General features: G+C 41.2%; 1 protein-coding gene across 1 annotated transcript in view; it reads left to right on the top strand.

Moving 5' to 3' along the window:
* Window positions 1-5947: 5947 nt before the first annotated feature.
* Window positions 5948-27384, top strand: part of SLC28A3 (solute carrier family 28 member 3) — a 42474-nt gene continuing 21037 nt past the window's right edge. Inside the window, exons 1-7 of the mRNA XM_075727094.1 lie at window positions 5948-6004; window positions 11580-11681; window positions 16900-16982; window positions 21297-21388; window positions 22809-22998; window positions 24997-25141; window positions 26845-26958. Coding sequence (XP_075583209.1) covers window positions 5948-6004; window positions 11580-11681; window positions 16900-16982; window positions 21297-21388; window positions 22809-22998; window positions 24997-25141; window positions 26845-26958 — 783 coding nt within the window. The remainder of the gene's footprint in view (window positions 6005-11579; window positions 11682-16899; window positions 16983-21296; window positions 21389-22808; window positions 22999-24996; window positions 25142-26844; window positions 26959-27384) is intronic.

The raw sequence follows: 27384 nt of genomic DNA, 5'->3' as shown, positions 1-27384 counted from the left end.
TCATAGTGCCTATCCACCAGCCTCAGCCCCTCAGGGCCTGCCAGTGTAAGCCCTGGTGCCGCTGGGAATCCAGCACATGGAAAGATCCGGTACCAATTAGGCAGTTGCTCTGAGATAAAGCAAGGCAGGAAATTCAGTGAAATAATTTTTCACAGATGAGTCCACTGTCTTGTCTGCACAGAGACAAGCTGGGGAGTTCCCGTGACTAAGCACTCCAGGTATGCACACGGGCACAGCATTTCTATACACAGCCCTTGCACATGCCAGCCACACCACAACTATAACTACAGGAAGAACTTGGATTTCATCCTTCTATCACAATTATAAATTAATTTCCATGGGATTTGCCACACCTGTCTTCACAGAAAGTGCAACATGTATGCATTAGTTACCTTTAATTCACTTTCTACCTCAGAAGTCTAATTTTCACAACAGCAGTGACTGTCTATCTTCTTGACTCTCTGTAGCATTTCACCCTACCTAGCCTGTGTTGCATGATTAGGATATCACATAAAATCCTTTTTCGCTGTTTCTCGGAAAGCCTGCTCGCTTTGGGGTGGTCTCTTTGAACTCCCTTGAAGTTGCTGCTAATGTCTGAGAATCAACAGCTGTAGGATTCCTGCTGTTTAGCCTTACATGGGTATTTGTCACAAGGTAAAACCCAATAGCCCTCAAAGGCCCTTGACTTTCCTCCAAGTTGTCTTTCCTCCCTAATTCATTGCATTTGTTAAACATGAAGTTCTTTAACATTTCCCTCCTGTCAAGGGGCATCTTTAGGGCAACTGGGAAGCATGAAAAAGTTTCACTTCTACTGCCACAGAAAAACGAGGAAGTGAATAATTTTCTCAGCAGTTGGTCTGCTCAAATATTCACACCGATTTCAAAAGTATCTCAGGGGGAAGCTGGGAGCCAGAGTAGGAGCTGGAGATTTACTAGGCAAGAGGCTGTGACTAGCGTGGACCAAAGACTGAGCTCACAGCAGAATCTGGGACAGAAGAAGGCTGCACCTGGTCACTCAGCCATCTCATAACTGTGGGAGTAGTATATTTTCATAAAGCCCATCTGGCAAAAAGTTAAAATTATTCTGAAAATGCTGATGGTTTTCCCCCACCATTTATCTATGTAGCAAACAAACTCTCCAACACAAATTAGGAAAGAATTCAAGGTATTCCAGACAGGCTAGATGTCATGTCTCAAATGTTAGATGCTCTGGACTGTCCAGCCTTTATTCTCTCCCCCCACCTCATTAGCTTTCCATTAATTTTCCAAAAAGTTTAATAATTTCTATTCTTTCTTAGCAAAAGACTTCAGATGAAGGAACAGAACATTTCGATCAATATCAATGCTGGGGTATGGAGTATGCAAAATAATGTGTTTGTACAAAAATGGCTGCAAAAACAGTGTTTCTTTAATAGCATTACCTGACACCTTGTACAGGTGTAAAACATTTTTAAAAATGCAGAATCAGAGGTTTGTGTCCATCTTATCAAACTTGACACCTTTCTGATTTTTTCCAAATTGTTTTTATCTTGGTAAGAACTTTTTACTTTCTGCTTTTCCTTAAGAATGCAGGACCAGTAGCTGGGAATTTTGAAAAAAAATGTTCCCCTTTGGTAAAAATGAGTCCAAAAGCCAGATTTTCCAAGAAAAGTGTGTGTTGAGGGATGATTTTGCACACGGAAGATTGTGGTTCTTTCCCAGAAGACAGTCATTTCTCCCCTTCATCCTTTATTTTCATGATACTGTGGAGTTTTAGAGTTTATCTTTTACATTGGTAACCTAATGAAAATGTTTCTAAAAACTGAATAGGCCCTAGTGCAAGCACCTGCAGCTTGGAGATTATAGATATTAACAAATGGTGGACTTGGTAGTGTTAGGTTAATTGTTGGACTTGGTGATCTTAAAGGCCTTTTCCAACCTAAATAATTCTATGATTCTATGAAATATCTTTTTGGTCCAAGTTTTTTCAAATATAAAGGACCTTTTTCACTCAGAGACGTCAACAGAGAGATAAGCAGGACTGGCTAAATAAATGTAAGGATATACAGCAAAAAGTAAAGCAACTATACCAACCATTCGTGAATGATAACATGCTTTTCTTTCACTCATCTTTCCTTTGAGGAGCAAAATCTAAGCAGTAATATAGAATAATCATAAAAATACTTGTCCATCTACAGTTTCACTCTGACTCTTCCCACAACTCTTCTTTTGTTTTCTGGGATTTTTATCCACCCCCCCGGCTTTCATCATGGACATCTCAGCAGCTTTGGCAAAAATTTGCACAGAAAAACATGGTCACTGATTGCCAGAATAACAGCATCTCTGGAAATCTACCTGCGTTTTGTCATTAGGTTGGGACTGAAGCTGCTCTGCCTGCCTCATGGGCTACCTCTTATTTGTCTGAAGTCACAGTTTACCCAGGGCACATAACAGAGATTGCTCAACTGTATTACTTTATGCTACAGATAGGAATGTGTCATGGTTTAGCCCCAGCCAGCAACTAAGCACCACGCAGCCGCTCGCTATTTCCTTCTACCCCGATGGGATGGGGGAGAGAATCGGAGGAGTAAGAGTGAGAAACACTCCTGGGTTGAGATAAGAACAGTTTAATAATTGAAATAAAGTAAAATGGTAATGATAATAATAACCATATAATAATGATAGTAATAATAATAATATACAAAACAAGTGATGCACAATGCAATTGCTCACCACCCGTTGTCCGATACCCAGACAGTTCCCAAGCAGTGATCACTGCTCCCCGGCCAATCCCCCCCACCAGTTCTTATATTGAGCATGATGTCCTATGGTATGGAATAGCCCTTTGGTCAGTTTGGATCAAGTATTCTGGTTGTGCCCCCTCCCAGTCTCTTGTGCACCTGGCAGAGCATGGGAAGCTGAAAAGTCCTTGACTAGCATAAGCAGTACTCAGCAACAACTAAAACATCAGTGTGTTATCAGCATTCTTCTCATACTAAATCCAAAACACAGCACTATGCCTGCTACTAGGAAGAAAATTAATTCTATTCTAGTCGAAACCAGGACAGAATGTTTTTCTGTGTCACAAAGCATAAAGCTCATCTGAAAGCCTCTCCTGCTAGCAAGACCTCTGGTTTCCTTTACCCGCATTACAATCCAAGGAAAATGCTTGGGTTGGTGTTCAAGCCTTCTGCTTCCTTAATAAATTTCTGGGGAATGACTGTAAACACCTCTCGTGTTTTGAGGAAAGGATCCAAGAAAATAACTGGAAGTTTATTCCTCAAGCTTATTCATTTTCTAGGTTTCAGTCATATGTGTTATAAAATAACAGTAGTTCATTGTGCCAGCTGCCTGCAAAGTTGTAGAGATACACAATATATTGAAAATAAATTTTCTTTAGTCCGTATCAAAAAGTGGTTTTGCATACTTATTGTGCTTTTGAGCTCCTTTTCCAGATTGCTGTTTTAATACAATAAAATGCTTTCCTTTCCTTATTTCTCAGGCCTGCTAACCAAACCAGCAGCATTCTTTCAACAAATTCATAAACTTTTACCATTAAAAAAGGAAGTGAGAAGCACCCAAGAAAATTATGTCTTCAAATGACAATGAACTTCCTCCATGTATTATTCACACTAGGAAAAATATAAATCTCATTGATATGTGGAAGTCAGTGAAAGAATTAAGCTTTTTTATTGGTCTTCCTCTAACTAAAAGAAAGAGAGTCCAAAGTTCATGCAGAAGTACTGGGTTGGAACATAAAGTTTCTTAGTGCTATTAGGAAGCAACTCTTCGGTTATTGTAAATTTTTCTCTCTGTTATTAGTCAGTAGAATTTTGGCAACAAGTATTTGCTTGAGCCTAGCAGTGTTAGTCTAGTGTTGGAAAAACACCCTAAAAATTAACTGTGAGTCTTTAATGCCTTCTTGTAGCTGGAGGAATCACATAAGTGGAGAGCAGATGTCCAGGCTTGTAATCAAGTGAAATGGCAGGACATGATATCCTTCAGACACATAACATTTCTTGAAAGTCCATGTCTTCATGCAAGTATTTAAACTAACCAGAAATGGGAAGGGGTTTGCTGTAAGTCAAACATGAAGTAGACTGCGGGCTGATCCTTACAAAAAATATCAGTGAGTTCCCACCTTTTGTTTAACTACATGGTCCTTTGTCCCCAGGGAAATGGCATATTTCACGTTTTCTATAGTGGGTTCAGAATTTATCTTGGACATGTGGATGTTTTTGCTTTCAACATCCTGTGAGTTTTCTAACATAAAATACAATTCAGAGGAGGAAACTTTGCACTGAAATTATCAAGTCAGTGTTACTCTGACATTTTTCAATGAGAAAACCAGTTTTAAAAATGCTCTAATAAGTTGCCAGAAGAGAAACAATAGCAAAAAATACTTGTCTCTTGGCATAGTTACCAGGGTAGAACTTTCTTCTAACCACGCAAGTGCAGACTACAGATTTTAGGATTGCATGGGCTGGATTTGAAAATGATTCACTGCCTTGTTTCCTCTGCCCTCTTCCCTCTGATAGTAAAAGCATGTCCAAAACTGGTAGGAGGAGAGAAGGAAGAAAGGAAAAGAGAAACAGCTGAGGTATGCGGTAATCAGCAGGCAATTATATCAAACTTCTTAGAGATATTTGCTGCTATTTTTGCTGGTGAATAGTGTGCAGAGAGAAGCAATTAGTCACAGAAATTGCTCTACTCACAGGGCAAATACAAATAGCAACAAACATGCTGATTTCAAAACCTGGGGCATCAAAAAAAAATCTGAACCCTGAAAACCAGAATATATCATTAAAAGTCACGTGCTCCTTACTGAAAAAAAAACTAGTCTTCCTTTTTGAGCAATAGTTATGAGATTCAGAGAGCATACATTGCAACCATATGATTTATAATATAATTAAAACATGGTTGGAAGATTCCTCAGAAAGATGCATCATCTTATTTTTCATGTAACTGTTCTTTATTTCCAAGAATATATTCAGTCATGCTAGTCTATTCTGTCTTTATTCCTAAAACAGGACATTTTTTGCTTTATGACAGGATGAGGCAAAAATCATGACATTTTCAATCCCCATGTAGAAAGTTACGAATTTAGGCACCTAATGAATGCATGAGTATATGTTGCTGTATTTCAAAGAAACAGAACACTCACTGATTTTTGTTGTCCTTAAAGACAAAATTTATATTCATTCAAATCCTGTCTTACTTTAGTGTCTGTAATAGCGCTACTATTTTTAGTGAACTTACACAGAACAAGCTGTAGAAACTAAGTCCACAGACAACCAAAAACATGGGTAAGAGACTCAACTGATAGTTCTAAGAATATAACTTTGCCATACTGCAAATAGCAAGCCTGAAAAGTATTAGAAAACTCTTCAGTTAAAGGTGGGTAATCTGAGGACAGATAACCAAATGACCACGTGCCATAAGATTTGGCAATGCATAACCGATATTTGTTGGAGGTTTGGGAGCTGTTTATTTTCCCTTGTTTTCTGTTGCTAGATGAAGTCCCTAACCACTATGAAAATAGAGCCACAATAATATCGCAGAAACAGTGGCTTGAGAATAGCTGTAAGAAAGACAAAAACTATGCTGACATCTCAAAGATCTGGGCGGAGAAGATTTTCCCCCAAGCAAGTGAGGAAAGCCAGAAGTCATGTAAGTACACACATTTGCCTTTGGGATCACCCAGAGATAGGTCGGCCTCCTGGGGCCCGCAGGAATCCTCCCTTCTTTTCTCAAGAAACGGTGAATGCAGTTTCCCACGCTGGCCAAAAGGGGCTGTGCCAGGGGAGCGAGAAGGAGTGAGCAAGAGCAACCTGAGGGTGCCTCCCGCTAACTAGACTTCAAGTGATACCAACCCTGTGGATGGATTAACCAGGTGCTGGATGTTGCTACCCTGTGCTGCAAGCAGCTTTCAACATTCACCCCAAACTCTCTTGCCCATGCTAGGCTCATGGAGCTGAAAGAGACCACCCGTGATCACTCAGGAGTGCACAATTTGGCCTTCCAGGTAAGCGTGGTTTCCTTTGCTTTGTGGGGAAGAGGAAGGACTTAAAAACAATGAACAATGCTTACTTCGGTCCCTGAACAAAGAAAAAGCAATTTCTGCTCTCTGCCTGCAGATATTTTACAACACCCCACATGCTTTGCACTGATATCCCGCCAAAGTACAAGGCTCTTGTATAAAAAACTGGAGCACAATCGACACTTTCAGTAGGCTCCACTTACTGCTTTCATCTGCTGCCTGGTATACTGGTATCTTTGAAAAGTCTCCTGACTCAGTAATATTTCATAGGCTGATAGATCTCACAACTAGCTTATCCACCTCTTCCATCTGCTGCATCAGTTTCTGCTTTTTCCTGAGGATAGGTAATTCACAGTTCTGTTGAAGAGGAGGTCATCAGTATGCAGCAGACATACATGTCATCAAAGCAATGTATATTAATAATATGAGAGAAATAATCATGTAATCACAGTGGGGCATATCTTCTTTCTTCCATGCATAAAATAAGTGCAATTGTCTTGTTCTGCTCCCAAGAAGAGAACAGAGAGGAGGTAAGTAGCCAACCTAGAAGGTTCTGCGTGTTATGCACGTAAAGTAATGTTAACAGCCATTTAAAAAACGCAGATTTCAAAAGAGGAAGCACCAAAACACCTGTTAACCCGTTAGTTACTTCTTCTCAGTGCCCAGCACCCCTGTACTTTCATAAGAAGTAGAGCAGGGACAAACAGAAATTTGCAAACCCACAGCCAGGCAGGTTCACTGTACTTGTCACTGAAGGTAGAACAGGTTGGGGAGAGACAGTGGCTCTAAAAAGTGCCGCGTTAGCAAAGCATGCCTTGCTCTCTTCGGCAGCCTCTCATCCTCACGCTGTCCCTGAGCTCAGCTAGCAGGAAGGGTAGCACGTAGTGGGTGTGAATATCAGCCGACACTATTCAAATAACACAGAAAGGTCTTTGTAGATGCTAAGCATGCGGAATATTATGTAACAACATTGACATCCAACCACTCTGTATATTTTTTCATTGGGCTGTAGAGACAGGCAAACAACAGATTGATTTGATAATCTGCCGGTCAGGGAATATTTGTGGAATGTAAGGGAGTTAGGGTCAAGTCCCTACTCCAGTCAACAGTTAATAATTCACACTAAGTGGGACAGCTTCAAGAGGATACCGAGACATAACCCTCTTAAAACATGATAGCCCAGTGGTTAGGGCATTCTCCTGGGTAATCTGAGCGCCCTCAACGCATCCGTGCTTCAGAGCAGACAGGCAAGCAATTTGAACTTGGGCCTCCCTCACTTCAAGTGAATGAGATAAGAGAGGGCTTCGTCCTGGCTGCATTTTCACACAAAATGTATGTCTAAGATAGTCCAGTCAGCTTCCAAAGTCTGGGGTGCTGAACGCTCTTGAATGACCTCAGCTGAAAATCACCTCTTTCTTTTTCCTATTTTCTTGTATTTAAGCTTTTCTTGCACAAAGAGTGAACACTTTTCTTCCTGTAAGATACAGTCTCTTCTGTCATTAAGAAATGAGTATCTTCCCTAAACCACAAAATATAAAAGTGTTCTGGAAAGGGATTAATTTAAGCCATTTTAAGTATCAGTGTGGGATTGGATTCCATAGGTACCTTCAGATGTACCTGAACCATTTAATGATTAACACATAAAGGGACAGAAAAAATAAGACAGGGACGAAGTAAACCTGGGTTAGGTAGTTTGTTTTATAAAATAAATAAATTGAGAAAACAGCTCTCAACATAATGCAGAGCAGCTCAAGGCTAACAAGTGATGGATGAAGGATACATCAGAGCTTTATTTTGTCAAGAATGAGAGGCATTGTGCCTTCTGTTGTGGAGGAACTTGTAACAGGATGAAGAGGTTGTAATACAGAGTAATCTGCCTTTTGACTAGTCATGCACATAGTCAAAGGGGGATAACTATTTGAGTTCTCAATTTCACATGGCTGTTGATACTGAAACACACACATCCTCCTGTACTATGATAGGGTTTTCACTGCATCACAGAAGCATAAAACTTTTTCAACCATATTGTAGTAGACCCTCAGAAATCAGTTAACCAATGTTAACTTTCAGAGAGCGATGCATCCATGTAGTGCAAAGTTTTGTTAACACCATCAATTACATATTAAAAAATGCACGATCCTGTAAAATATCAGCTGCTTCTTTTGTTCACTACGCAGATTCCACTTGGAACTGTTTATAGGCATAGTGCCAAAAACTGCAGGTCCTGTGTTACTGCCTTGTGGTAATGCCAGTTCCCGGGAGACCCAGAAGCAACTTTTTACCTCATTAACAGCTCAAAATGGTCTCAAAAGAAAACAGACAACAAAACCCACATGTACAGCTCCACTGTATCTCTCATTCTCTCTCTGTCTCTTTGATATTAGGGACATCTCAGTTACTAACAGCCATTTGGGTGTATTACAATGAGTAAGGTTCTTATATTGATTTTAAGAAGATACATGACTACCCACACTGCCAGTCTTCCCAAACATGTTCCTACCCTTCCATGCAACAGAACCTTAATAAAACCCCAATACAATTGTTAAGACCTATATGCTAAAGTTACCTGCTTTGGATACTACCTCATAGCTAGAATCAACAGATTGCCACACTGTTTATACCAAGACATTCAGGGTTTTAATGCTTTTTCTCCTTAAACAAGCTTATAACATATCCTAAAAAATGCCATTTATTTCTGTGTGTATCGCCATTCTCCACAGCTTCCTAGATACTCTTGTCTGGTTGGTTAATTAAGACTATAGGCACTATTAAGGATTTACATTTCATGGGCATTGTTGTTGTAAGTTCCTTTGGAAATTATGAAGGCATTGCACTGCATAACTCTGTCAGATCCAAGCAGGATATTGTGCAGTCCTTTTCCACATTTTCAAAGCTTGCTTTCCAAAGCCATGCTTGTTTTAAAAGAAAATTTTAACTGTGACATACCACTCTGTCTCTTACAGGAAATAGTGAAAGTTAGTTATACCTTTAGGCTCTTCTCAGGCTAAGTAAATATTCCTTGTGAAAAGCATTTTTAGGATTCTTGTCCTTGTCATCCTCATTGTGTTCCTGCTTGATATCAATAGATGTTCTGAATGACATAATTGCAGGGGTCATGTGCACCTTGTTATCTTCTCAGGAATGTGCAGATCTTTTTTTCCTGTTTTGTTTTTTCTGGATTTTGCTTTCTGCCTCTCATATGTTTTACTTGCTCTGAGACTAAACAGATTTCTGTTGCAATGTCTGCAGACATTTGCAGGGAGGTGGAAAAGGATACTGAGCAAATGAGGTAGAAGCTTTTCTGCCCGTGCTGGGTGCTTAGGTAGCAATCTGCAACAGCAGGTGGTAAGCACAGATTGACATTTTGGTGAGGAGTTCCTTCAGCAAACTCAGAAAGACTTTAAGCAAGCAGGAAAAACGAATAGGCAGTTTTATTTGTCACTTGAATATTGCTATACTTATCAGAAATTAAAAAGAATTATTCTTCTTCAGGGAGTAGGATTGAATAACATGGATTTTCACCAAACAAAAAGTTGGATAAAGGGGACGATGAAGAGAATGTACTTGAAAAATCAGCTGTGAAATACAGGATTATTCAGCTTCATGGCACTTGTTCAAAGACTGTTTTAGTCAACAGAAGTAGTCTTTTACTGAAGTAAACTTGTTATCAATAGTAATTAACCAGTTTCTACTGAATTTGGAATATGCCAGAAATGTGGTATGATCAGTTGAAATGAGAGCTTTTTATGCTTGCAGAAAATAACACAAATCTATCATTCTGCAGCGTGGGCTATTTAGAGCTCCAGCAATCATGTGATGCTCTTACTAGTTTTCTGTTACATTACTCACACATTCATATATTTTAATTACTCTATAAATGAAACTCTTATGTAATTATTGCAGTTGAGCAGTGGGTTGGACAAAGTGACTTCTAGAGTTTTTTCCAACGCAAATTGTTCTGTACTTCTGTTGCTTGTAGACAGCAACTCACTTGCTAACAGTTTTTCACATGTTCACTGAGAAAAGTCTTAAGAAATCTCTGCTTTTTCTTCCTCAGCAGCAAGTACAGAAATCTTCAAAGAGACTATCCCCGGGGGAGTGGTGGGTGTCAATTACAGCACTGTACCACTTTGACTTCACTACGCTGTCCTGTATAGTATTTTTAATATATGTCAATATTACAGATAAGCACTGCTGCTTCTGAAATTTTTTTTTTCTACTGTATGGAGTGTTCAGTAGAGGCTTTCATTGTAGACTGCAGTTACAGCTATGACAAACTCGTAAGACAGCATGGTTAGAAGGCAAATGAGTAAAAGAGGTGCTTTTTGAAAAAGAAATACCTCCCTTTTAAGGGAATGCAAAGATACTCTTGGAAGGGAACTGATGTATTGGCATCTGGTTTATCAAGGTCACAGCAGGTGAATCAACAGCTTCTTGCCACTTCCTCCTCTTCCCCCAGGCACACAAGGTTCTAGAAACACTTTTACAGAAACGCATTTTTTGTGAAGCTTAGAGACAGTATCTTTAAGGAAAATATATTACTGAAAAGCGTTCTGGTTGCTCCTAAGGTCATGTTTCCTCTAAAAGACAAAATCTAATTTATGTCTAGCAGTACTGCTTATTCCTGCCTTTGTCATAATTTACCATGATTAAGCTTACTTTGTATTGTTCATTTGGAAATTATAATTTTCTTAGAAGGCTAAATGTAGATACTAATGTACTCGTTTTATTATCATGTAAATAATTAGATACTTCATGCAATAAAACACAGTGAAGTGACCATACCGTAACTGCTGCCATAAGAAACCACTGAACTATAAAACATTTATATCAATTGCGGTAAGTTATCTGATGTTTTGTTTAAGCAGCTTTATTACGAAACCAAAATAAGAACCAGCCCTTCAAGGATCATTACAAAGAAATAATGTACCCTTCAAAACATTAAGAAACAAGAAAATCCAGCTTGAGAATAAAAAAAAAAAGAGCAGAAATAGTGGAGCTGGTTATGGCTTTCTTCAACTCTCAGTACATTCTGATAAAAGGTATACCACACAGAATTAATGTAGTAAAGCTAACTGCTCTCTTTAAAGATACTCTGAGTGTTTGTTTTATTCCAAGAGAAATAAAAGTATGTATTTAAAAAAAAAAAAGCATTTACTGCATATGCATAAGGAGCATATATACTAGAGCAAAGGTACTAACAACCCAAGGAAGGCCCAAACAGGCCATTTTGCCCTGGGCAGGGAGAAGGGCTGGATCTTTGTAAACTTGTTGAACCAGTCTTGAGGCAAAGGGCAGCACCAGGAGGACATGTGAGTTTGGGTCAAGAAAACAGCAGATTCACAGTAGTCAAGCACCATCCATGACTGACACAGCTTTGTGTAATGGTGCAGGGACTTGAACACCCAAGCTCTCTACACTGAGTTTTGGGCTCCCTGCACTAGTAAAGTAAAACAGGGAAGCACAGGCGTCAGAGTATAAATCAGTTCTTACCACACATGAGAAAGGCTTTCAGCTTCTGACTTGAACTGATATAATTTCTGGTCTTGTCATGCCCCAGGATGACAGGGAAGGTCTGGATGTTGTAAATCTGCAAGGTCTTGGAGACAATTCACAGAGAATCAAGAATTCACAAAATAAGAAAACTGAGCATACTAATCAGGTATGGTTTCTTTTTTATTTCTTTCAAATAACCTTATGTAAATTCATAAACCTCAAATTCAATGTTAGTAATTGGCTGTGATAATAGTCAAGACAGATATCTTAACAAAACCTGAATTTGATTTAGAATTCATAAAATGACAGGGAAGCGAGTTCTGTTCTCAGAAATACATTAAGGAAAAAACACAGAAAATTGACAGGACTTGTAGGATTCAGGAAAATGTTTTCTAATGTCATAATGGCTTCATACAAGATGCAAAAGAGGCATCAGAAATGGTGATCAGAGGGAATACTGTGGACAAGGAGTTGATATAGAAGCATTTTCTCCTGAGAAGTTGGAAGAAGAGAAGCTGGAAACATTTGGTTTAGTGATGCAATCTTTCAGTCAGACAGGGCATACATATCGTTAAATACCTACTTATCCAAAATAGGGGAAGTTTCAGACAAACACAAACTGGAGGCAACAGCTCTGACATACAGCTGACCAGAGAAGAAAGAGAATACAAGACACATGACTTCATAATAAATACGTCCATTTTGACTTCTTTTGACTATACATTTGTTTAAGCCCACATAGTGAGTAGCTTTCTGTGAATATGAGAGTCAGATTAAAAAGAACCACAGATATTTTACTAGTGTCATGTATTAATATTTTCACATCCACACTCCAGAAATATTCTGCTATTCTAAAAGTTCCATTAAAAACTTCTAGTACTTTCCTGTGCTGTAATCATATCTGCTTGCCAAGTTTGGTGATGGTACTTGAAGCAGCATGTAATAGAGGTTTCCTGATGCTGTTTCTATCTTCCAGTGGGTTTTGGATATGATCAGAGGCAGCAAAGGCATCCTGCCAAAGAAATAATTTATAATGTAGGTTCAAAAATCTGTGAGAATCACTGGCATGCAGTATACCCTCAATTTAAGCCCAGGAGTAAATGATATTTCAGTACTATCAGCACTCAGTGTCCCTCAGGTGAGAAGCCCACCTCCTACAGCCGCTGAGAAGAGTGCTCCCAGTTACCAAAAATAATAGCAACTTAGTAGGCAGCAGCATCTGCATTTTTCAGGTTTGCTTTATTTCACAGTCAAGACTAAAGACAGAAACGGAGTTTTGTGAAAATGCGGCCATAAGTTACGTAGAATCATAGAATCATTTAGGTTGGAAAAGACCTTTAAGATCAGCCAGTCCAGCCATTAACCTAACACTACCAAGTCCACCACTAAACCAGTTAAGGGTAGAGTAGCAATTTCATGTTTCCTGGCTTGGTGGCTGGATTATTTTTAATGAAAGTAAAAACTAGGAATCATTAAGGTTGGAAAGGATCTCTAAGATCATCAGTCCAACCATCAACCCAACACCACTATGCCCATTAAACGATGTCCCAAAGTGCCACATCTACACATTTTTTGAACACCTCCAGGGATAGTGATTCCACCACCTCTCTGGGCAGCCTGTTCCAATGCTTGACTACCCTCTCCGTGAAGAAATTTTTCCTAATATCCAATCTAAACCTCCCCTGTCACAGCTTGAGCCCATTTTCTCTCGTCCTATCACTTGTTACTTGGGAGAAGAGACCGACACCTACCTCATTACAGCCTCCTTTCAGGTAGTTGTAGTGAGTAATAAGGTCTTCCCTCAGCCTCCTCTTCTCCAGACTAAACAATCCCAGTTCCCTCAGCTGCTCCTCATAAGACTTGCTCTCCAGACCCTTCACCAGCTTCATTGTCCTTCTCTGGACGTGCTCCAGCAACTCAGAGTCTTTCTTGTAGTGAGGGGCCCAAAACTGGACACAGTATTCCAGGTGCGGCCTCACCAGTGCCAAGTACATGGGGACAGTCACCTCCCTGCTCCTGCTGGCCACAGCATTCCTGATCCAAGCCAGGATGCTCTTGGCCTTCTTGGCCACCTGGGCACACTGCTGGCTCATGTTCAGCCAGATGTCTACCAACACCCCCAGGTCCTTTTCAGCCAGGCAGCTTTCCAGCCACTCTTCCCCAAGCCTGTAGCGTTGCATGGCGTTGTTGTGACCGAAGTGCAGGACCCGACACTTGGCCTTGTTGAACCTCATACAGTTGGCCTTGGCCCATCGATCCAGCCTGTCCAAGTCCCTCTGCAGGGCCATCCTACCCTTGAGCAGATCGACCCTCCCGCCCAACTTGGTGTCATCTGCAAACTTACTGAGGGTGCACTCAATCCCCTCATCCAGATCGTTGATAAAGGTATTAAGACTGGCCCCAGAACTGAGCCCCGGGGAACGCCGCTTGTGATCAGTTGCCAAATGGATTTAACTCCATTAACCACTACTCTCTGGGCTCAGCCACCCAACCAGTTTTGTACCCAGCAAAGAGTACACCTGCCTAGGCCATGAGCCACCAGCTTCCTTAGGAGAATGCTATGGGAGACTGTGTCAAAGGCTTTGCTGAAGTCCAGGTAGGTGACATCCACAGCCTTTCCTTCGTCCACCAGGCGGGTCAGCAGGTCATAGAAGGAGATCAAGTTGGTCAAGCAGGACCTGCCTTTCATGAACCCATGCTGGCTGGGCCCAATCCCCCAGTTGACCTGCACATGCCTGTTGAGCACACTCAAGATGAAACACTCCGTAACCTTCCCTGGTACCGAGGTCAGGCTGACAGGCCTGCAGTTCCCCGGGTCCTCCTTCCGGCTCTTCTTGTAGATGGGCGTCACATTCACAAGCCTCCAGTCATCAGGGACCTCCTCTTAACCAGGACTGCTGATAGATGATGGAGAGTGGCTTGGTAAGCTCCTCCGCCAGCTCCCTCAATACTCTTGGGTGGATCCCATCCAGCCCCATAGACTTGTGAGTGTCCAGGTGGTGTAGCAGGTCATTCACTGCTTCCTCCTGGATTACAGGGTCTTCATTCTGCTCCCCATCCCTGTTTTCCAGCTCAGGGGGATGAATACCCTGGGGATAACCGGTTTGGCTATTAAAGACAGAGTCAAAGAAGGCGTTAAGTACCTCAGCCTTTTCCTCATCCTTGGTGGCAGTGTTCCCCCACCCCACATCCAACAAAGGATGGAGATTCTCCTTGGGTCGCTTTTTGTTGTTAATGTATTTGTGGAAACATTTTTTATTATCTCTTACAACAGTGGCCAGATTGAGTTCTAGCTGGGCTTTTATCTTTCTAATTTCCTCTCTGTATGACCATGACAGTGCAGCTCCACAGAACCACATGACTCCCATCACCACCACCCCCCCAAAAACTGCAGTCAAGAGGACTGAGAGACTCCTGTCCATGTCACGCTGAGCTTTCTCCTAGGGGAATGAATAGCAGCTTCTACATACACGCTCCTCTGCACCATTTTAACTACTGGCCGTGTATTAATTTTGCCTCTGAGCTGCTTCAGGTGTCTCACTAGGAACTAACCGAGGGCTTTCTAGGACTTTCTGCAGCCTTTTCCTGCAGCAGAAAAGCCAGACAGAAGGCAGGGGCCACGGCAAGGTTCACAGCAGGCCTTGCTTCACACAGCAGTTTGAGACCTCACCTGGCGTACTGCATCCAGCTCTGGAGCCCTCAGCACAAGAAGGATGTGGACCTGTTGGAGCAGGTCCAGAGGAGGCCACAAAAATGATCCGAGGGCTGGAGCACCTCTCCTAGCGAGGACAGGCTGAGAGAGTTGGGGTTGTTCAGCCTGGAGAAGAGAAGGCTGCGGGGAGACCTTATTGCGGCCTTTCAGTACTTAAAGGGGGCCTACAGAAAGGATGGGGGCAATCTTTTTAGCAAGGCCTGTTGTGACAGGACAAGGAGTAATGGATTTAAACTAAAGAAGAATAGATTTAGACTGGATCTAAAGAAGAAATTTTTTACAATGAGGGTGGTGAAGCACTGGAACAGGTTGCCCAGAGAGGTAGGGGAGGCCCCATCCCTGGCAACATTCAAGGTCAGGCTGGATGGGGCTCTGAGCAACCTGATCGAGTTAAAGCTGTCCCTGCTCACTGCAGGGGGGTTGGGCTACATGATCTCTAAAGGTCCCTTCCAGCCCAAAGCATTCTATGATTGTATGATTCTATGAACGTGTTTAGCACAAATCATAGTGACAGAAAAAGAAAAGGTAAACTCACCTGCTGCCTGCCACTGCTCCAGGTGGCTGGGCACAGCAGGCCAGCTCCTCTTGACAGGGTGGGACACGACCACCAGCTCAGGAAAATGCCGGCTGCCTTCACTGTGGTCCCGGCCGCATGCCCAAGGGCAGGCGACCCATCACACCGCCCTGACACGGCGTTAAAACGAGGAGGCAGGAGCGCAAAGGGCCGTGTGCGGTCGTGCTGCTGCTGTTGAATGCAACAGCCGACGGCCCTGGGTTACCAGCCCCTCCTCAGGGCCCGCCATGAGCGTGGAGGTACGTACCCATGGGACAGGCGCTTTCCCTCTGCCCCTCTGGACCGGGCCAGGGGAAGTAACGCGGGGTGGGCATGGTAGCCCCCACTGGTGCACCAAGCAGCTTTGGGGGGGGCCTGTGCTGCTCCCAGCCACCTCAGGGGCTGTCCTCAAACATGGTGGAGGTCAGACTGTGGTGGTTCAAAAGCCTGAGTGCAGCCAGGCTTATGTGGATTCAGGTAGCAAAAAGGTGTGTTCCCGATGAAAATGTGCTACCTGGCCAAATTTCAAGTTTCTGCTACAAAGCCCGTGGATGCTAGCTCTCTTTAAAGGACCGTTACCTGTCACCTTTCCTCAGCAGCTTTTCTTAAGAATAAATGTATTGGCTTCGTTAAATTTTCAAAACAGTAAGTCCTGTCCCCCCCGCAAATTTAACCATTCTCCATACATAAAATTTCCATCATATTAAAGTTCTGTAAACAGAGAAGCAACAAAAACAGGGGGTCATCAACAGGAGGTGCTGGGCAAGCTGGCTGACTGGGAGGTCTACCATCCCTACCCGCGGCTCTCACTTTTTGGTGTGTATGCAGTGGTACTCTGCATGGGGCCCTCTTCGGCTCTGAGTAACACCAATATTTTTTTTCACTTTTATTTCCCCTTTCAAAATGGTGTGAATGGCTTGGGGAAGTTCACGGCCACTGGGTTTGCCTGATACTGGTCACAGGGTTGGTGGCAGACAGGAGAGCTGGAGCCATGCGCTCAGTGCAGATGGGAAATTCTTGAGACTGCTTCAGCCATCTGCCAGCGGGGATCTGTTTTTTCGCACCTTACTTAACAAGCATGCACCCCTCTCACAGCCTCGGCACTGATCTGTTTTCCAGGAGGATGAATACATCAATATTGAGAGTGATCCGCATGAAAACAAACGTGACTCAGTAGATGATGAGCAACCGCGCTTGAAAGGGTAATGTCTTTTGGATGAGTAAGTTTTCCACTCACTTCATCCTGGCCTAAGCAATAAGCTGCCAGTGCTTCTGCTTCTGGAGCGACAACTCTCAATTTCACTGTCATATCCTGTCGTGGTTTAGCCGCAGCCGGCAACTAAGCACCACGCAGCCGCTCGCTCACTCCCCCTGCCCCGCTGGGATGGGGGAGAGAATTGGAGGAGTAAGAGTAAGAAAACTTCTGGGTTGAGCTCAGAACAGTTTAATAGTTGAAGTAAAATAGTAATGATAATAATAACAATATAATAACAAAATAATAATAATAATAATAATAATAATAATAATAATAATAATAATAATAATAATAATAATATACAAAGCAAGTGATGCACAATGCAATTGCTCACCACCTGCCGACCGATACCCAGACAGTTCCCGAGCAGCAGTCGCTGCTCCCCGGCCAACCCCCCCCAGCTTATATACTGAGCATGACGCCCTATGGTATGGAATAGCCCTTTGGTCAGTTTGGATCAACTATTCTGGCTGTGCCCCCTCCCAGTCTCTTGTGCACCTGGCAGAGCATGGGAAGCTGAAAAGTCCTTGACTAGCATAAGCAGTACTCAGCAACAACTAAAACATCAGTGTGTTATCAGCATTCTTCTCATACTAAATCCGAAACACAGGACTATGCCTGCTACTAGGAAGAAAATTAACTCTATCCCAGCCGAAACTAGGACATATCCCTATGCTACACAAACCTTTGTATTGCCTAGCATTTTGTGTAATACAGAAACATATAGTATTTAAAATTATTATACCTTTCAACTGAAACGTGTGATAGTGGAACTATCCTTCTAAAACCTTGGAAATTAAGGGAGCAATATTTTTTCTTTTTGTACATTAAGTACTTTCCCAATATTTCCTAAGAGCCTTTTTAAGGAGATGCCTTAAACAGTGATCTCTTTCAGGAAGTTAAAGATTCGCTGTTGTCCTTCAGTTTGCATAGCTATTTACTCCAGAGCAAAATATGAATAGAATAGCTGTAAAAAAAGCCATTTTGATGGAGCAGAATTTTTACACTTCGTTAGCACTGGTGCCAGGTGACCACACAGTGAAAACACATTACCTACATTTTACCTGAGGATTAGGTTTTTTGGTCAAAACTACAAACCCTGTATAAGGCATTAAGAATTAAAGATACAATACTTAAAATTGTATTTTAATGTCTTAGTATTTTTCTGTCATATTGAATCTTCATATAAAGTTTCACAGAAATCAAACTGTATCTTTCCCCTGATTTCTATGACTGCATTCTGTTACACAGCACACCACATCAGCTTTGAACCTGTCTTTCTATCAGCAGATTGTAGCAACTCACTTACTGGGTATTTCAAATAGGAGTTTGTCTTGCTCAAATTGGACTGCTTGGAAAGATCTCATTCCTCTACAAACAGTATGCTTATATACCGAAGAACTTGTGAAGATTTTAATTATGCTTTCGAGTTGTATATACAGAACTTAAAGACTTGTTAATATGAGCAGGTTTACTGATGTCATCATATCAAAATACTGCTTCAAAAATCTAGCAAAAGTATTTAGAAGTCACTTAAATGTGCTCTCGTTTCTCCTCTCTGTTCTTTGGAGATTTTTCATTCCTTTAGCAGTACGTAACATGAAACACTTTCTGGTTTAAAACATTTAGGGTCTTGTCTAGCAAAAACGAAAGCTGAGATTTGATAGATCAAACATCCAGGTTTGATAAGCTTCTCCAGTGGCAGGTGTCCGGCATCTCCCCAGAAGTAAGCTAATTGCACAGGCAAGTGCTGGCACGCAAATGGCTGCTCAAGGTTAGCAGGGTCTCTCCCCCTCAAAACTGGGCCCACAGGAGTCACTCGACAAGAGGCATCTCTGTACAGAGACGGGTTGAGTTGGGGCAGCGATGAAGCCTGTATGTTTTTTATTCATTCTTGTTTATTGCTGTATATGGAGAGCCGAGGGATAAATAAGGTTTCATTCAGAGGGCTTACTGTTCCCGAGGTCCCCTTGTTCTTCCAACAGCAGCAGGTACCATTGCCTCGGGCAGTGAAAGCTCCTTGTAGGCTGGAACCTCAAGAGCCCTTTGCTCTATTCTGATTACCTTCAGGCTACGTACGGTTGTTCTGTGCTCTCCGGTTTTGTACTTGGTTTTATGCTTTGTCTAGGTTTATTTTTCTGTTGAGCACCTGACAAGGGCCATGGTATTTCTACCAAGGTGTTTTTTGTAAATTAGCTCGTAAAAGCAGGCACTAATGTGATCTAATGTCTTTTTTTGTGTCTGCTTAAAAGGGGCATTCAAAAAGCTGCCTCAATTTTGAATGTGTCATCGATTTCTTTCAGCAGATAGTACTGAATAGCCTGTGCTCTGTGACCCAACCCCTTTGAAAGATCAGTCTGTTGGTAACAAGGATTCACATGTAGTGACATGTCAAGCTTTTAACATTCACCTATAGAATATATGTAGACCAGAAAAAAGATTTCTGAGTTGCAAAATGCAAGCAAGAATAGTTTTGGCATCTACAAACATTTCACCTTAAAGTTCTCCTTTAAATGTGCTTAAGTGGTATCTGCTTTTTCAGCATCTTTGGTTAAATAAAAGCCATCAACAACGTGCTGCACTTTAAGCCTATAGGATCAGCTTTTAGAAAATAATGTTTCCTCAGTAAATTAACCAGATTTCATAAGGCAGCTGTTTTTCTGCCACTTTTCAGAACAGAACTGCATATTTATGACATGTATGCCTAAACATTTAAGATATCCTGCTACCAAAGTGATAATCACCTGAATTAATAAAACAACAATGGAGAAATGTTAGAACAAAGAAGACATTACAAGGAATTGTAATCTTAAAATAACAATTTTAAATCCTAAAAGACTCATAAGTAGCAGTAACAAATAGTAGATAATATTTTTACCTTTTTTGGTTGATGGATGAACGATAAATTTGATAAAGTAACTGACTTATTCATGCATCTGTCTCTCATTTCTCCTTTTCTTTCTTTTCCTGTTGTATCTAATCTCTCTGTTGAGATTGGGTAAATAACCTAATATTCTTACAAGTGGGGAAAAAAAAAAGTGCAATTATTTGTGAGGCAACAGGAATTCCCAGAATTAAAATGGAAATACCAAAAGCAATCAAGATTTCGCAGAGACCCTGTTACTCTTTGTACTGGTATGTTCCTCTGCTGTTCTGAGTGCTGATATGAATTAAGTTAATAGTCCTTGTTTCTCTCCAATTTCTTTTAAATTAATCAGGGGTTTTTTAGTGCAGAAAAGAAGGGTATTCATGCTGAATTTCAGTGTGCATCTGACTCCAGCCACATCTATTTTCCAAACAAGTACAGTCTGGATAATTAGCATCTCTAAATATAACATTGCCTTTATAGATGGTAGAGCGTGAGGCACCACTTTAGAGAGACACAGCTATAGCTGTGATTTCTTTTTCAGTTTGCACAATACGAAAGTGCTTATTTAGCTACAGCTTTTGTAACTGAAATACGTCCGCATCACCAGCATACTTAACATTGGAAATCTGTGTTGAATTAACTCCCTTAACTGCTATTTCCCTAAATTTCAGCCTCCCTCATGAAGCCACTCTGTGTTACCCTTAGTGAGATGAGAAAAGAACGAAAGTGAAATATGTAGTAACTGGAAGAACAGATACTTAGAATAGGACATTGAAATAACAAATCATTTTAGCTTCCATGAACTGATGAGTCTTAGATGAAAAGTGAATGTAACTAACAACCACATTTTAAAATATCCAGAAACATCTATGCACACTGTAATAAGGTTTTAGATGGATATGGGTTATTTTGCATACACAAATGCAGACTTAGGCCTTCACAACTATAGCAACACTACTGCTCCACATAGCAATGCTGGGCTGGCTATATTAACAATCTTTGTGGGTCTAGTAACTGGCACTGAATCTTTAACTACCTACCCAGTTTGCACTAACCCTGTTAACAGACCTCCTCACAGAAGAGCTGTACTTCAGAGGCTAGCAGAACTGGCCTGCTAACTTTGGCCTGTTAGATAGTTGACAGATTGGCCCATTAGATATCTGCCAGATTTTCTTTTTTACTTGTCCAACATCAAACCAAAGAAATCCCCCCAAAATCTCTGCAGATGTTGGCACGATTTTCTTGGGCACTTTGGGATCTGAATTTAACCCTTATCAAGTGCAGCATACTCCAGTGAAGAAATTTTGATCAATTTAACCTGATCTTCCTGTGCACATTACTCTTACCTACAGCTTACGTTTTTGTTCTGTTTGGTTTTTTGCATTTTCCTAGGCATTTAGAAAAGAAATATGATAAAGCCTGTGAATTTTGCAAGAAACATAAAACCAGAATTCACTATGTGATCTATGGAATTCTAATAACAGGTACAGTATATTACACCCAGGGTTGCTGAAGTGTTTATTTATTTACCTGTATGAGGTTATAGGCTGTGCCAGTCTTCTATGTGACACAAAAAACTCTTGACTCTCTTAAAGAATGCATTTGAAAGCAGGTAAAAGTGAATTTACTCCCAGAGAAAGCTCCAGATTGCAAAACCTCCGCTCATTCCCAAACCTAACAAAAGCACAGATCTTGCTACACTGCTCCTCCAGCATGTTTCAACTCTGACTAGCAATTACATTTGGGATAAAAAGGTAGTTCAGTCTTTGTGTCTACTCCATTACCAGCCCCCTCCAAGAGGCCCATTAAATTACAGTTTTAGGAACTTGCCTAAAACCATGAAATCACATTAAAAAGCATCAGGCACCAACTTGGACTGAACTGAAGTCAGCAGGCTAGAAATGGAAGTTTTCTGTTCTGGCCCATATCACTTGATATCCACAGTAAATGTTTGCTAGAGGAAATGTGTTTTATGTCAGCATGCACTGCAAAGTCATTCAGATATTATTCTTTGTCCCTTTCCTAATTAGCTAGTAGGTTGGTTAGTTTCTTTCCACTTCACCAAGTTTCTTTTTGAGATCCTCCTGCTTGAACACTGAGAACACGTAGACCTAAAATATGTCTGTGTGATAGGAATCAGCATACCATAAAGTGGTTGTAAAAGAGCCACTTGCATTCCAAATATCCTGCCCTCCTAGCATCAGCTCGTCTTGCTTTGTCATAGTGCGGACATATCGTGGCTCGAGAAAGTGAGTGAGTGAGCTCTAAGGATACGTCAGTGTTTCATACATTAATTCCATAAAAAACAACTTGCCTTACAAAAATCAGTAGCTCTTCTTCCTTATTTGCCATAGACAAAATCAGATTATTATTTACAAGAACTGAATATTTCATTGGCCAGCAGGTATTAACAGTGAACCTACCAAATGACAAATCATTTCACAGCTACTTTACAAAATAAACTACTTCTAAGCTTCCCAGTTACTTGAGAGGGCCATCAAAAATCAGGCAATTGACAAATGTTTCTAAGTGTTTCTTCTAGTTTTACTGGATAAACTCATCCTCCTGTGAAAGAAGGAAGAAGACCCTTTGTTCTTAATTCACAGTTTTTACACAGGAAGAAGCAGTTCTGCAGATGTGTTTAGTTTTCCCAAGTGATTAACATGTTTGATATGAACTTGGCTTGGCCAAAGTGTATAACCTGCTTTGATAGGATGAAAGCCACCTTTCATATCAATGAGCATATCGTAAGTAACGACACTATCTATGAAAGCAGAATTTTTCAGTATTTAGGCCAAGAGTCAGAAAAGCACTGACTTTAACCATATCCTTTAAATTTAAGAGTTGATTCTGTTTTTAAAAAGACCAACCTAACTGACATGTATATTCTTGTTTCTGTGACAGCATACTTGGCAGTAGTTATTGCAGCCTGCAGCTTGAATTTTCAGAGAGCCTTGCCACTCTTTATCATCACTGTCCTAGCCATCTTCTTCATCTGCTGGGATTTTTTAATAGCTAAGTATGAAGACAGAATTGCTGCATTCTTTTCCCCTGGAGAAAGATATCTGGAGAAACAGTGGTTTTGGCTGAAATGGTAAATATGAATTAATTCCTATTTATGCAGCAGCACAAAACATTAGTCAATTTAGCCCTATAGTTTTATTTCAGCTTACATCTCCATAAACACAGGGAGATGGATCAATCATACAAATTGCAATAAGATAAAGGAATACATACAGAATAATTCAGTATTTTCCAGTTTATAGATGGCAGACACACTTTTAAGATTGCAATACAGTAGCTAGGTATCAAAAATCTTGACAGAAAGTGTAAAAAAACTCCTCAAATTGAGATAGGACAAGTTTGTGGTTGCAAGAGAACACATTCACAGAAGTTCAAGTCTGTTGTAGCCTTATCCACTCATTCTGCAGGCCAGAAAGTCCCTCACTGTCACTTGTTCAGAGTGCTGTGAGATTTATAAAAACCTTAACTCTAACATATGCAAACTGCTGAAGACTGAAGTGTGTTATCTAGACTCTACTTGTTCACATATCCCCATAGCAATTTTTACTTGACCTTTAGGAATCAAAACATGCCAGCCACATTTACTGTCATAGTAAGATCATACAACCTTATTTGGGATGGTAGGCATTCCTCTGGTAGATAAATGGTAGATACTTAGATCTGGTAGATACTTATTCCAAGTATTCCTGAGCAGTTATTAGGAATATTTAAGTTATTCCTGGGAAAATGGGGAGCCAAAGGAGGCTTGTAGACCAAAGAAAAGACCAAATGAAATATCATTAAAAAGGAAAAGGAAATTGGCCAGTTGCCTTCTATCTCAGCTGGGTCACCTGCTATCTGAGAAAGAAAGAGCTCTAAGGAGGAGTCTTTCTAGGTTCAGGAAAATGTCCCAACTTACTCTTAAGATTTTGAAATGGTTTTGCCACAGGAGCAGGAATTTCTGAGAAAGGTGCTATAAAGATTGTGGTCCTTCTGCTCAGGAGCCACACTAGAGAGCAGTCACACATAGGCACCTCCATTAGATAATCTGGCAGCCTCTTTGGGGGAGGGAGCAAATAGAATAGCAGAGCCCTGGTGAGAAGATGGAACAAGCCAAGGGCAGTAAGTGCTGTATTACCTGGGCTGCAATCCTTAAGTTGTACATATCACAGATTAAGTGCTTAACTGTAGGTCACAGATTCCTCCAAGAGACAGAAAGTCTCTCAAGTGTAGAAAGTGTTATTCAGCATTGCAATGGTGAAGCCATTTTATGGCTTCATATTTTTGATCCAGGTCTAAAAATGGAATTTAGGTATCTGGGTACCACTGAAATCAGTGGAAGCTAAACAACTGTTAGACACAAGTAACATTAAAGCACTGGGACTATGTTTAGTTTTCCCCTCTGTAAATGGGATGAGGTATTTCCTTGCCTCTCAGGCTGTTGTTGTGATAATTACCTTGAATATGCAAGCTGAACACAGTTCTATGATAATGGAGACCATAGGAACACTGAACATAGATGTACATGTGGCTCTTGTCATTGTTTCTGAGATGGCTAAAATTGTTGCAATTAGAAGTAGTTTTTCTAAACAGACTACAGCCAGTTACAAAGAAGTAAACAGTTTATAACCAGCTCCTCAATAGTGTGTTTCATAGGCCCACCAGTTAAAGAGCCAGTGCAATTCATAAAATCCACAGCCTGTCCTGCCCAGAGTGAAGAAAAAATTCAATAAAGAAGACAGGAAAGGAAAAGGAGGATGGCATGAGTAAAGAGGGTATCTTCTCACACTTAATTTAATAGAAATAACACCCAGACAAGAGTCACTCATCCTTTTTTGGGTTTCCCCCACACTCTGACTTTGGGGACATGGTTGGAAGACATTTCTTCTGTATGCCACCAAGGGATGTTGTTGTCAGGGTTGCATCAGCAAAGGCAGGTTCCTGCTTGTGTAAAGCTACATGTTTCAGCTTAATACATGGCTCAGAGAGTTCATTCACAGACAGAGATGTAAGTGTTGTAGGGAGGGGAAGGGGAAGGAATATCTGGTCTTCTTCAGAATATCATGCCTGACACTTCTTTTTTTCCTAGGGTGTTGTGTGCAGCTTTTATTATAACTATAATCTGCTGGCTCATCTTTGACACAGCAAAACAGGGATCCCGCCAGCTGATCTCCTTTGGTGGGCTTCTGGTGTATGTTCTCTTGATGTTTATCTTTTCCAAATATCCAACCAGAGTGAGTATTTAGTCCATGCTGGATCTTTTGGGGTTTTTTTGTTCAGTCTCAAAAGCTATTCCCCTAGCCTAGCACCAAGTCCAGTAACAGTGACGGAAAACCCATGAATGTCAAAATTCAGACTTGCCAAAACCCAGTGCGTATTTCATTTCTGAGGAAAGTCATTTTGCTCTGACATCTTGGGGAGCATGTGTGGGGCTGTACCAGCATCTGGCTCTCACTGCTGTGGGAGGCCACTGCCCATCCTTTGTTCCAGCCCTGATGCAGACTGGAACACATTTGCTCCTGGAGCATCAGTGCAATCTGAGGCAGGCCTGCTCTACGTTTTCCACCCACAGTAGGCTCACCTCAGTCTTGGGGACATCACAGGCACTTATTTGAGGACAGTGTCATGACATCAACACAAACCGCATGGAACTGGAGACGTGCTTCCATCATGTAGTTCTTAATCCATCAGAAGTTTGATTCCCACTGCAAGTGCAGCAGCTGAGGCCAAGCTGAAGTCCTCACTTTTCACTAACCTACTCCCATAGGCTTGTCAATGCCATTTATTTTAATTTTCCAGCTGAGATATCCACTCTGTACTGCTGTGATATTACAAAGGGGTTACTTCAGCCACCATAACTCCCACCTCAGCTTTTGCCCCTGTGTGCATGCCTAGCATACAGCACATGCTTTCACCAGTCATATATTAAGCCATTGTCCAGGTCACCAAGTTTCACCAACACTTTTTCAACACTGCTGCATCAGTGCTGAGACTTTCTTAACAGAAAAGGTCCCCTCAGCAAGGACTAATGGATCTGCCACTCCCCACCCTTTGCAACTGCTGCTGTCTCCAACCGAGATGAGTCTCCAACCGAGATGAAAACTCATGTACTCCAAATGTTTTGTACTCTCCCATGGGTCCTCATTACACCTAATTGGTTTGCGTTATTCAAATATCATCTGAATAAATTAGAGTGTGCCATCTCAGCTCTTTGTCTTGTAAATAATCAGATTCAATTTTCACAAAACAATGATGTTTTCTGAGGCAGCAGAGCAGAAATCTGCAGTGTAGTAAAGAGGGACTGGTCATAGGCAGCCAGTTTTTCCTACAACTGCCTTTATGTCATAACTGCCTTTATGTCATATCAATCACAATATCTGTGAGTGGTTCTCAAGTACCAAAGCCCTTTAGAGCTGGGGAATAGAAACAGGGTTGAAATCACCCAAGCACACAAAAAAACCTGTAGTAAAATCTCCTTATTCCCAGTCCAGATATGTGAAGATTCCACATGCTCGGTTATTTTGTTTTGATATTTCCATTCCAGCTAAAAAAAAAAAAAAAAATTGTACCTGCTGCCCTCATGTATGTCTATTTCATCTATAAACTGTAGCACAGGAAGAACAATCTCTCCTTTTCCTACTACTTGATTACTTGAAGTCTGTGATGGTGAAAGGGGCATGTCCATACTTACCTAGTCAGGCTTTCAGCAGCTAGCTCAGATGGAGACATCCACATAGCAGAGCTCTCAAATTAGGAGCGGTGATTCATGCTGCAAGTCCCCTACAACCTGTTTTGGCAGCTGGTCCTATCCTGGAGAATAGTCAGACAATCCCCTTATGTAAATCCCCTTATCTAAAGTAATGCCCTTATCTAAAGTAAGTTTTTATTAATTTAAATAACAAGTGGCTTCTTTATTTTTATTTTTCTGTCCATGTAGGTTGCTTGGAGACCAGTATTTTCAGGAATAGGAATGCAGTTTATTCTTGGCCTTCTTATTCTGAGGACCAAAGTGGGGTTTGATGTATTTAACTGGCTAGGCATTCAGATCCAGGTAAGCTACTGGGGGGGGTGGGGGGGGGGGGAATTATATAATTTTCTGTCCTGAGACTCCTATCTAACAGCCAGGCAGTTCAAGGGTCCATTTGCCCCCGGATGTTTTCCCCTCTTGAGAAAAACTGAATTCTCAGAACAGTAACTGACTACCGGAATTTAATGTTCTCATTTCTTTTTTGTCCAGTTAATACAAGACTATGTGGGACAGGCTGATGAGTAATGGCCAGAGTGACCCTTTTTCTTAATGGCGTTACCATCCTTGCACTGATACTATAATTTGCACCCTCCAAACACAAAACAGCTATTGGGCCAGGGCACTCATAGAAACTCTTAGACCTGGCCCAACTCCAAAGCATCCTTGCAATAAACCTGATATGCTGAAAAGCCTTGGTATTTAGCACCATTGTCTTCAGAGTAGCCACAG

Source organism: Pelecanus crispus, chromosome Z, assembly GCF_030463565.1.
Source record: "Pelecanus crispus isolate bPelCri1 chromosome Z, bPelCri1.pri, whole genome shotgun sequence".
Classification (NCBI taxonomy): Eukaryota; Metazoa; Chordata; class Aves; order Pelecaniformes; family Pelecanidae; genus Pelecanus; species Pelecanus crispus.
The sequence above is the reverse complement of the archived record's forward strand: the minus strand, read 5'-3'. Positions and strand labels throughout refer to the sequence as shown.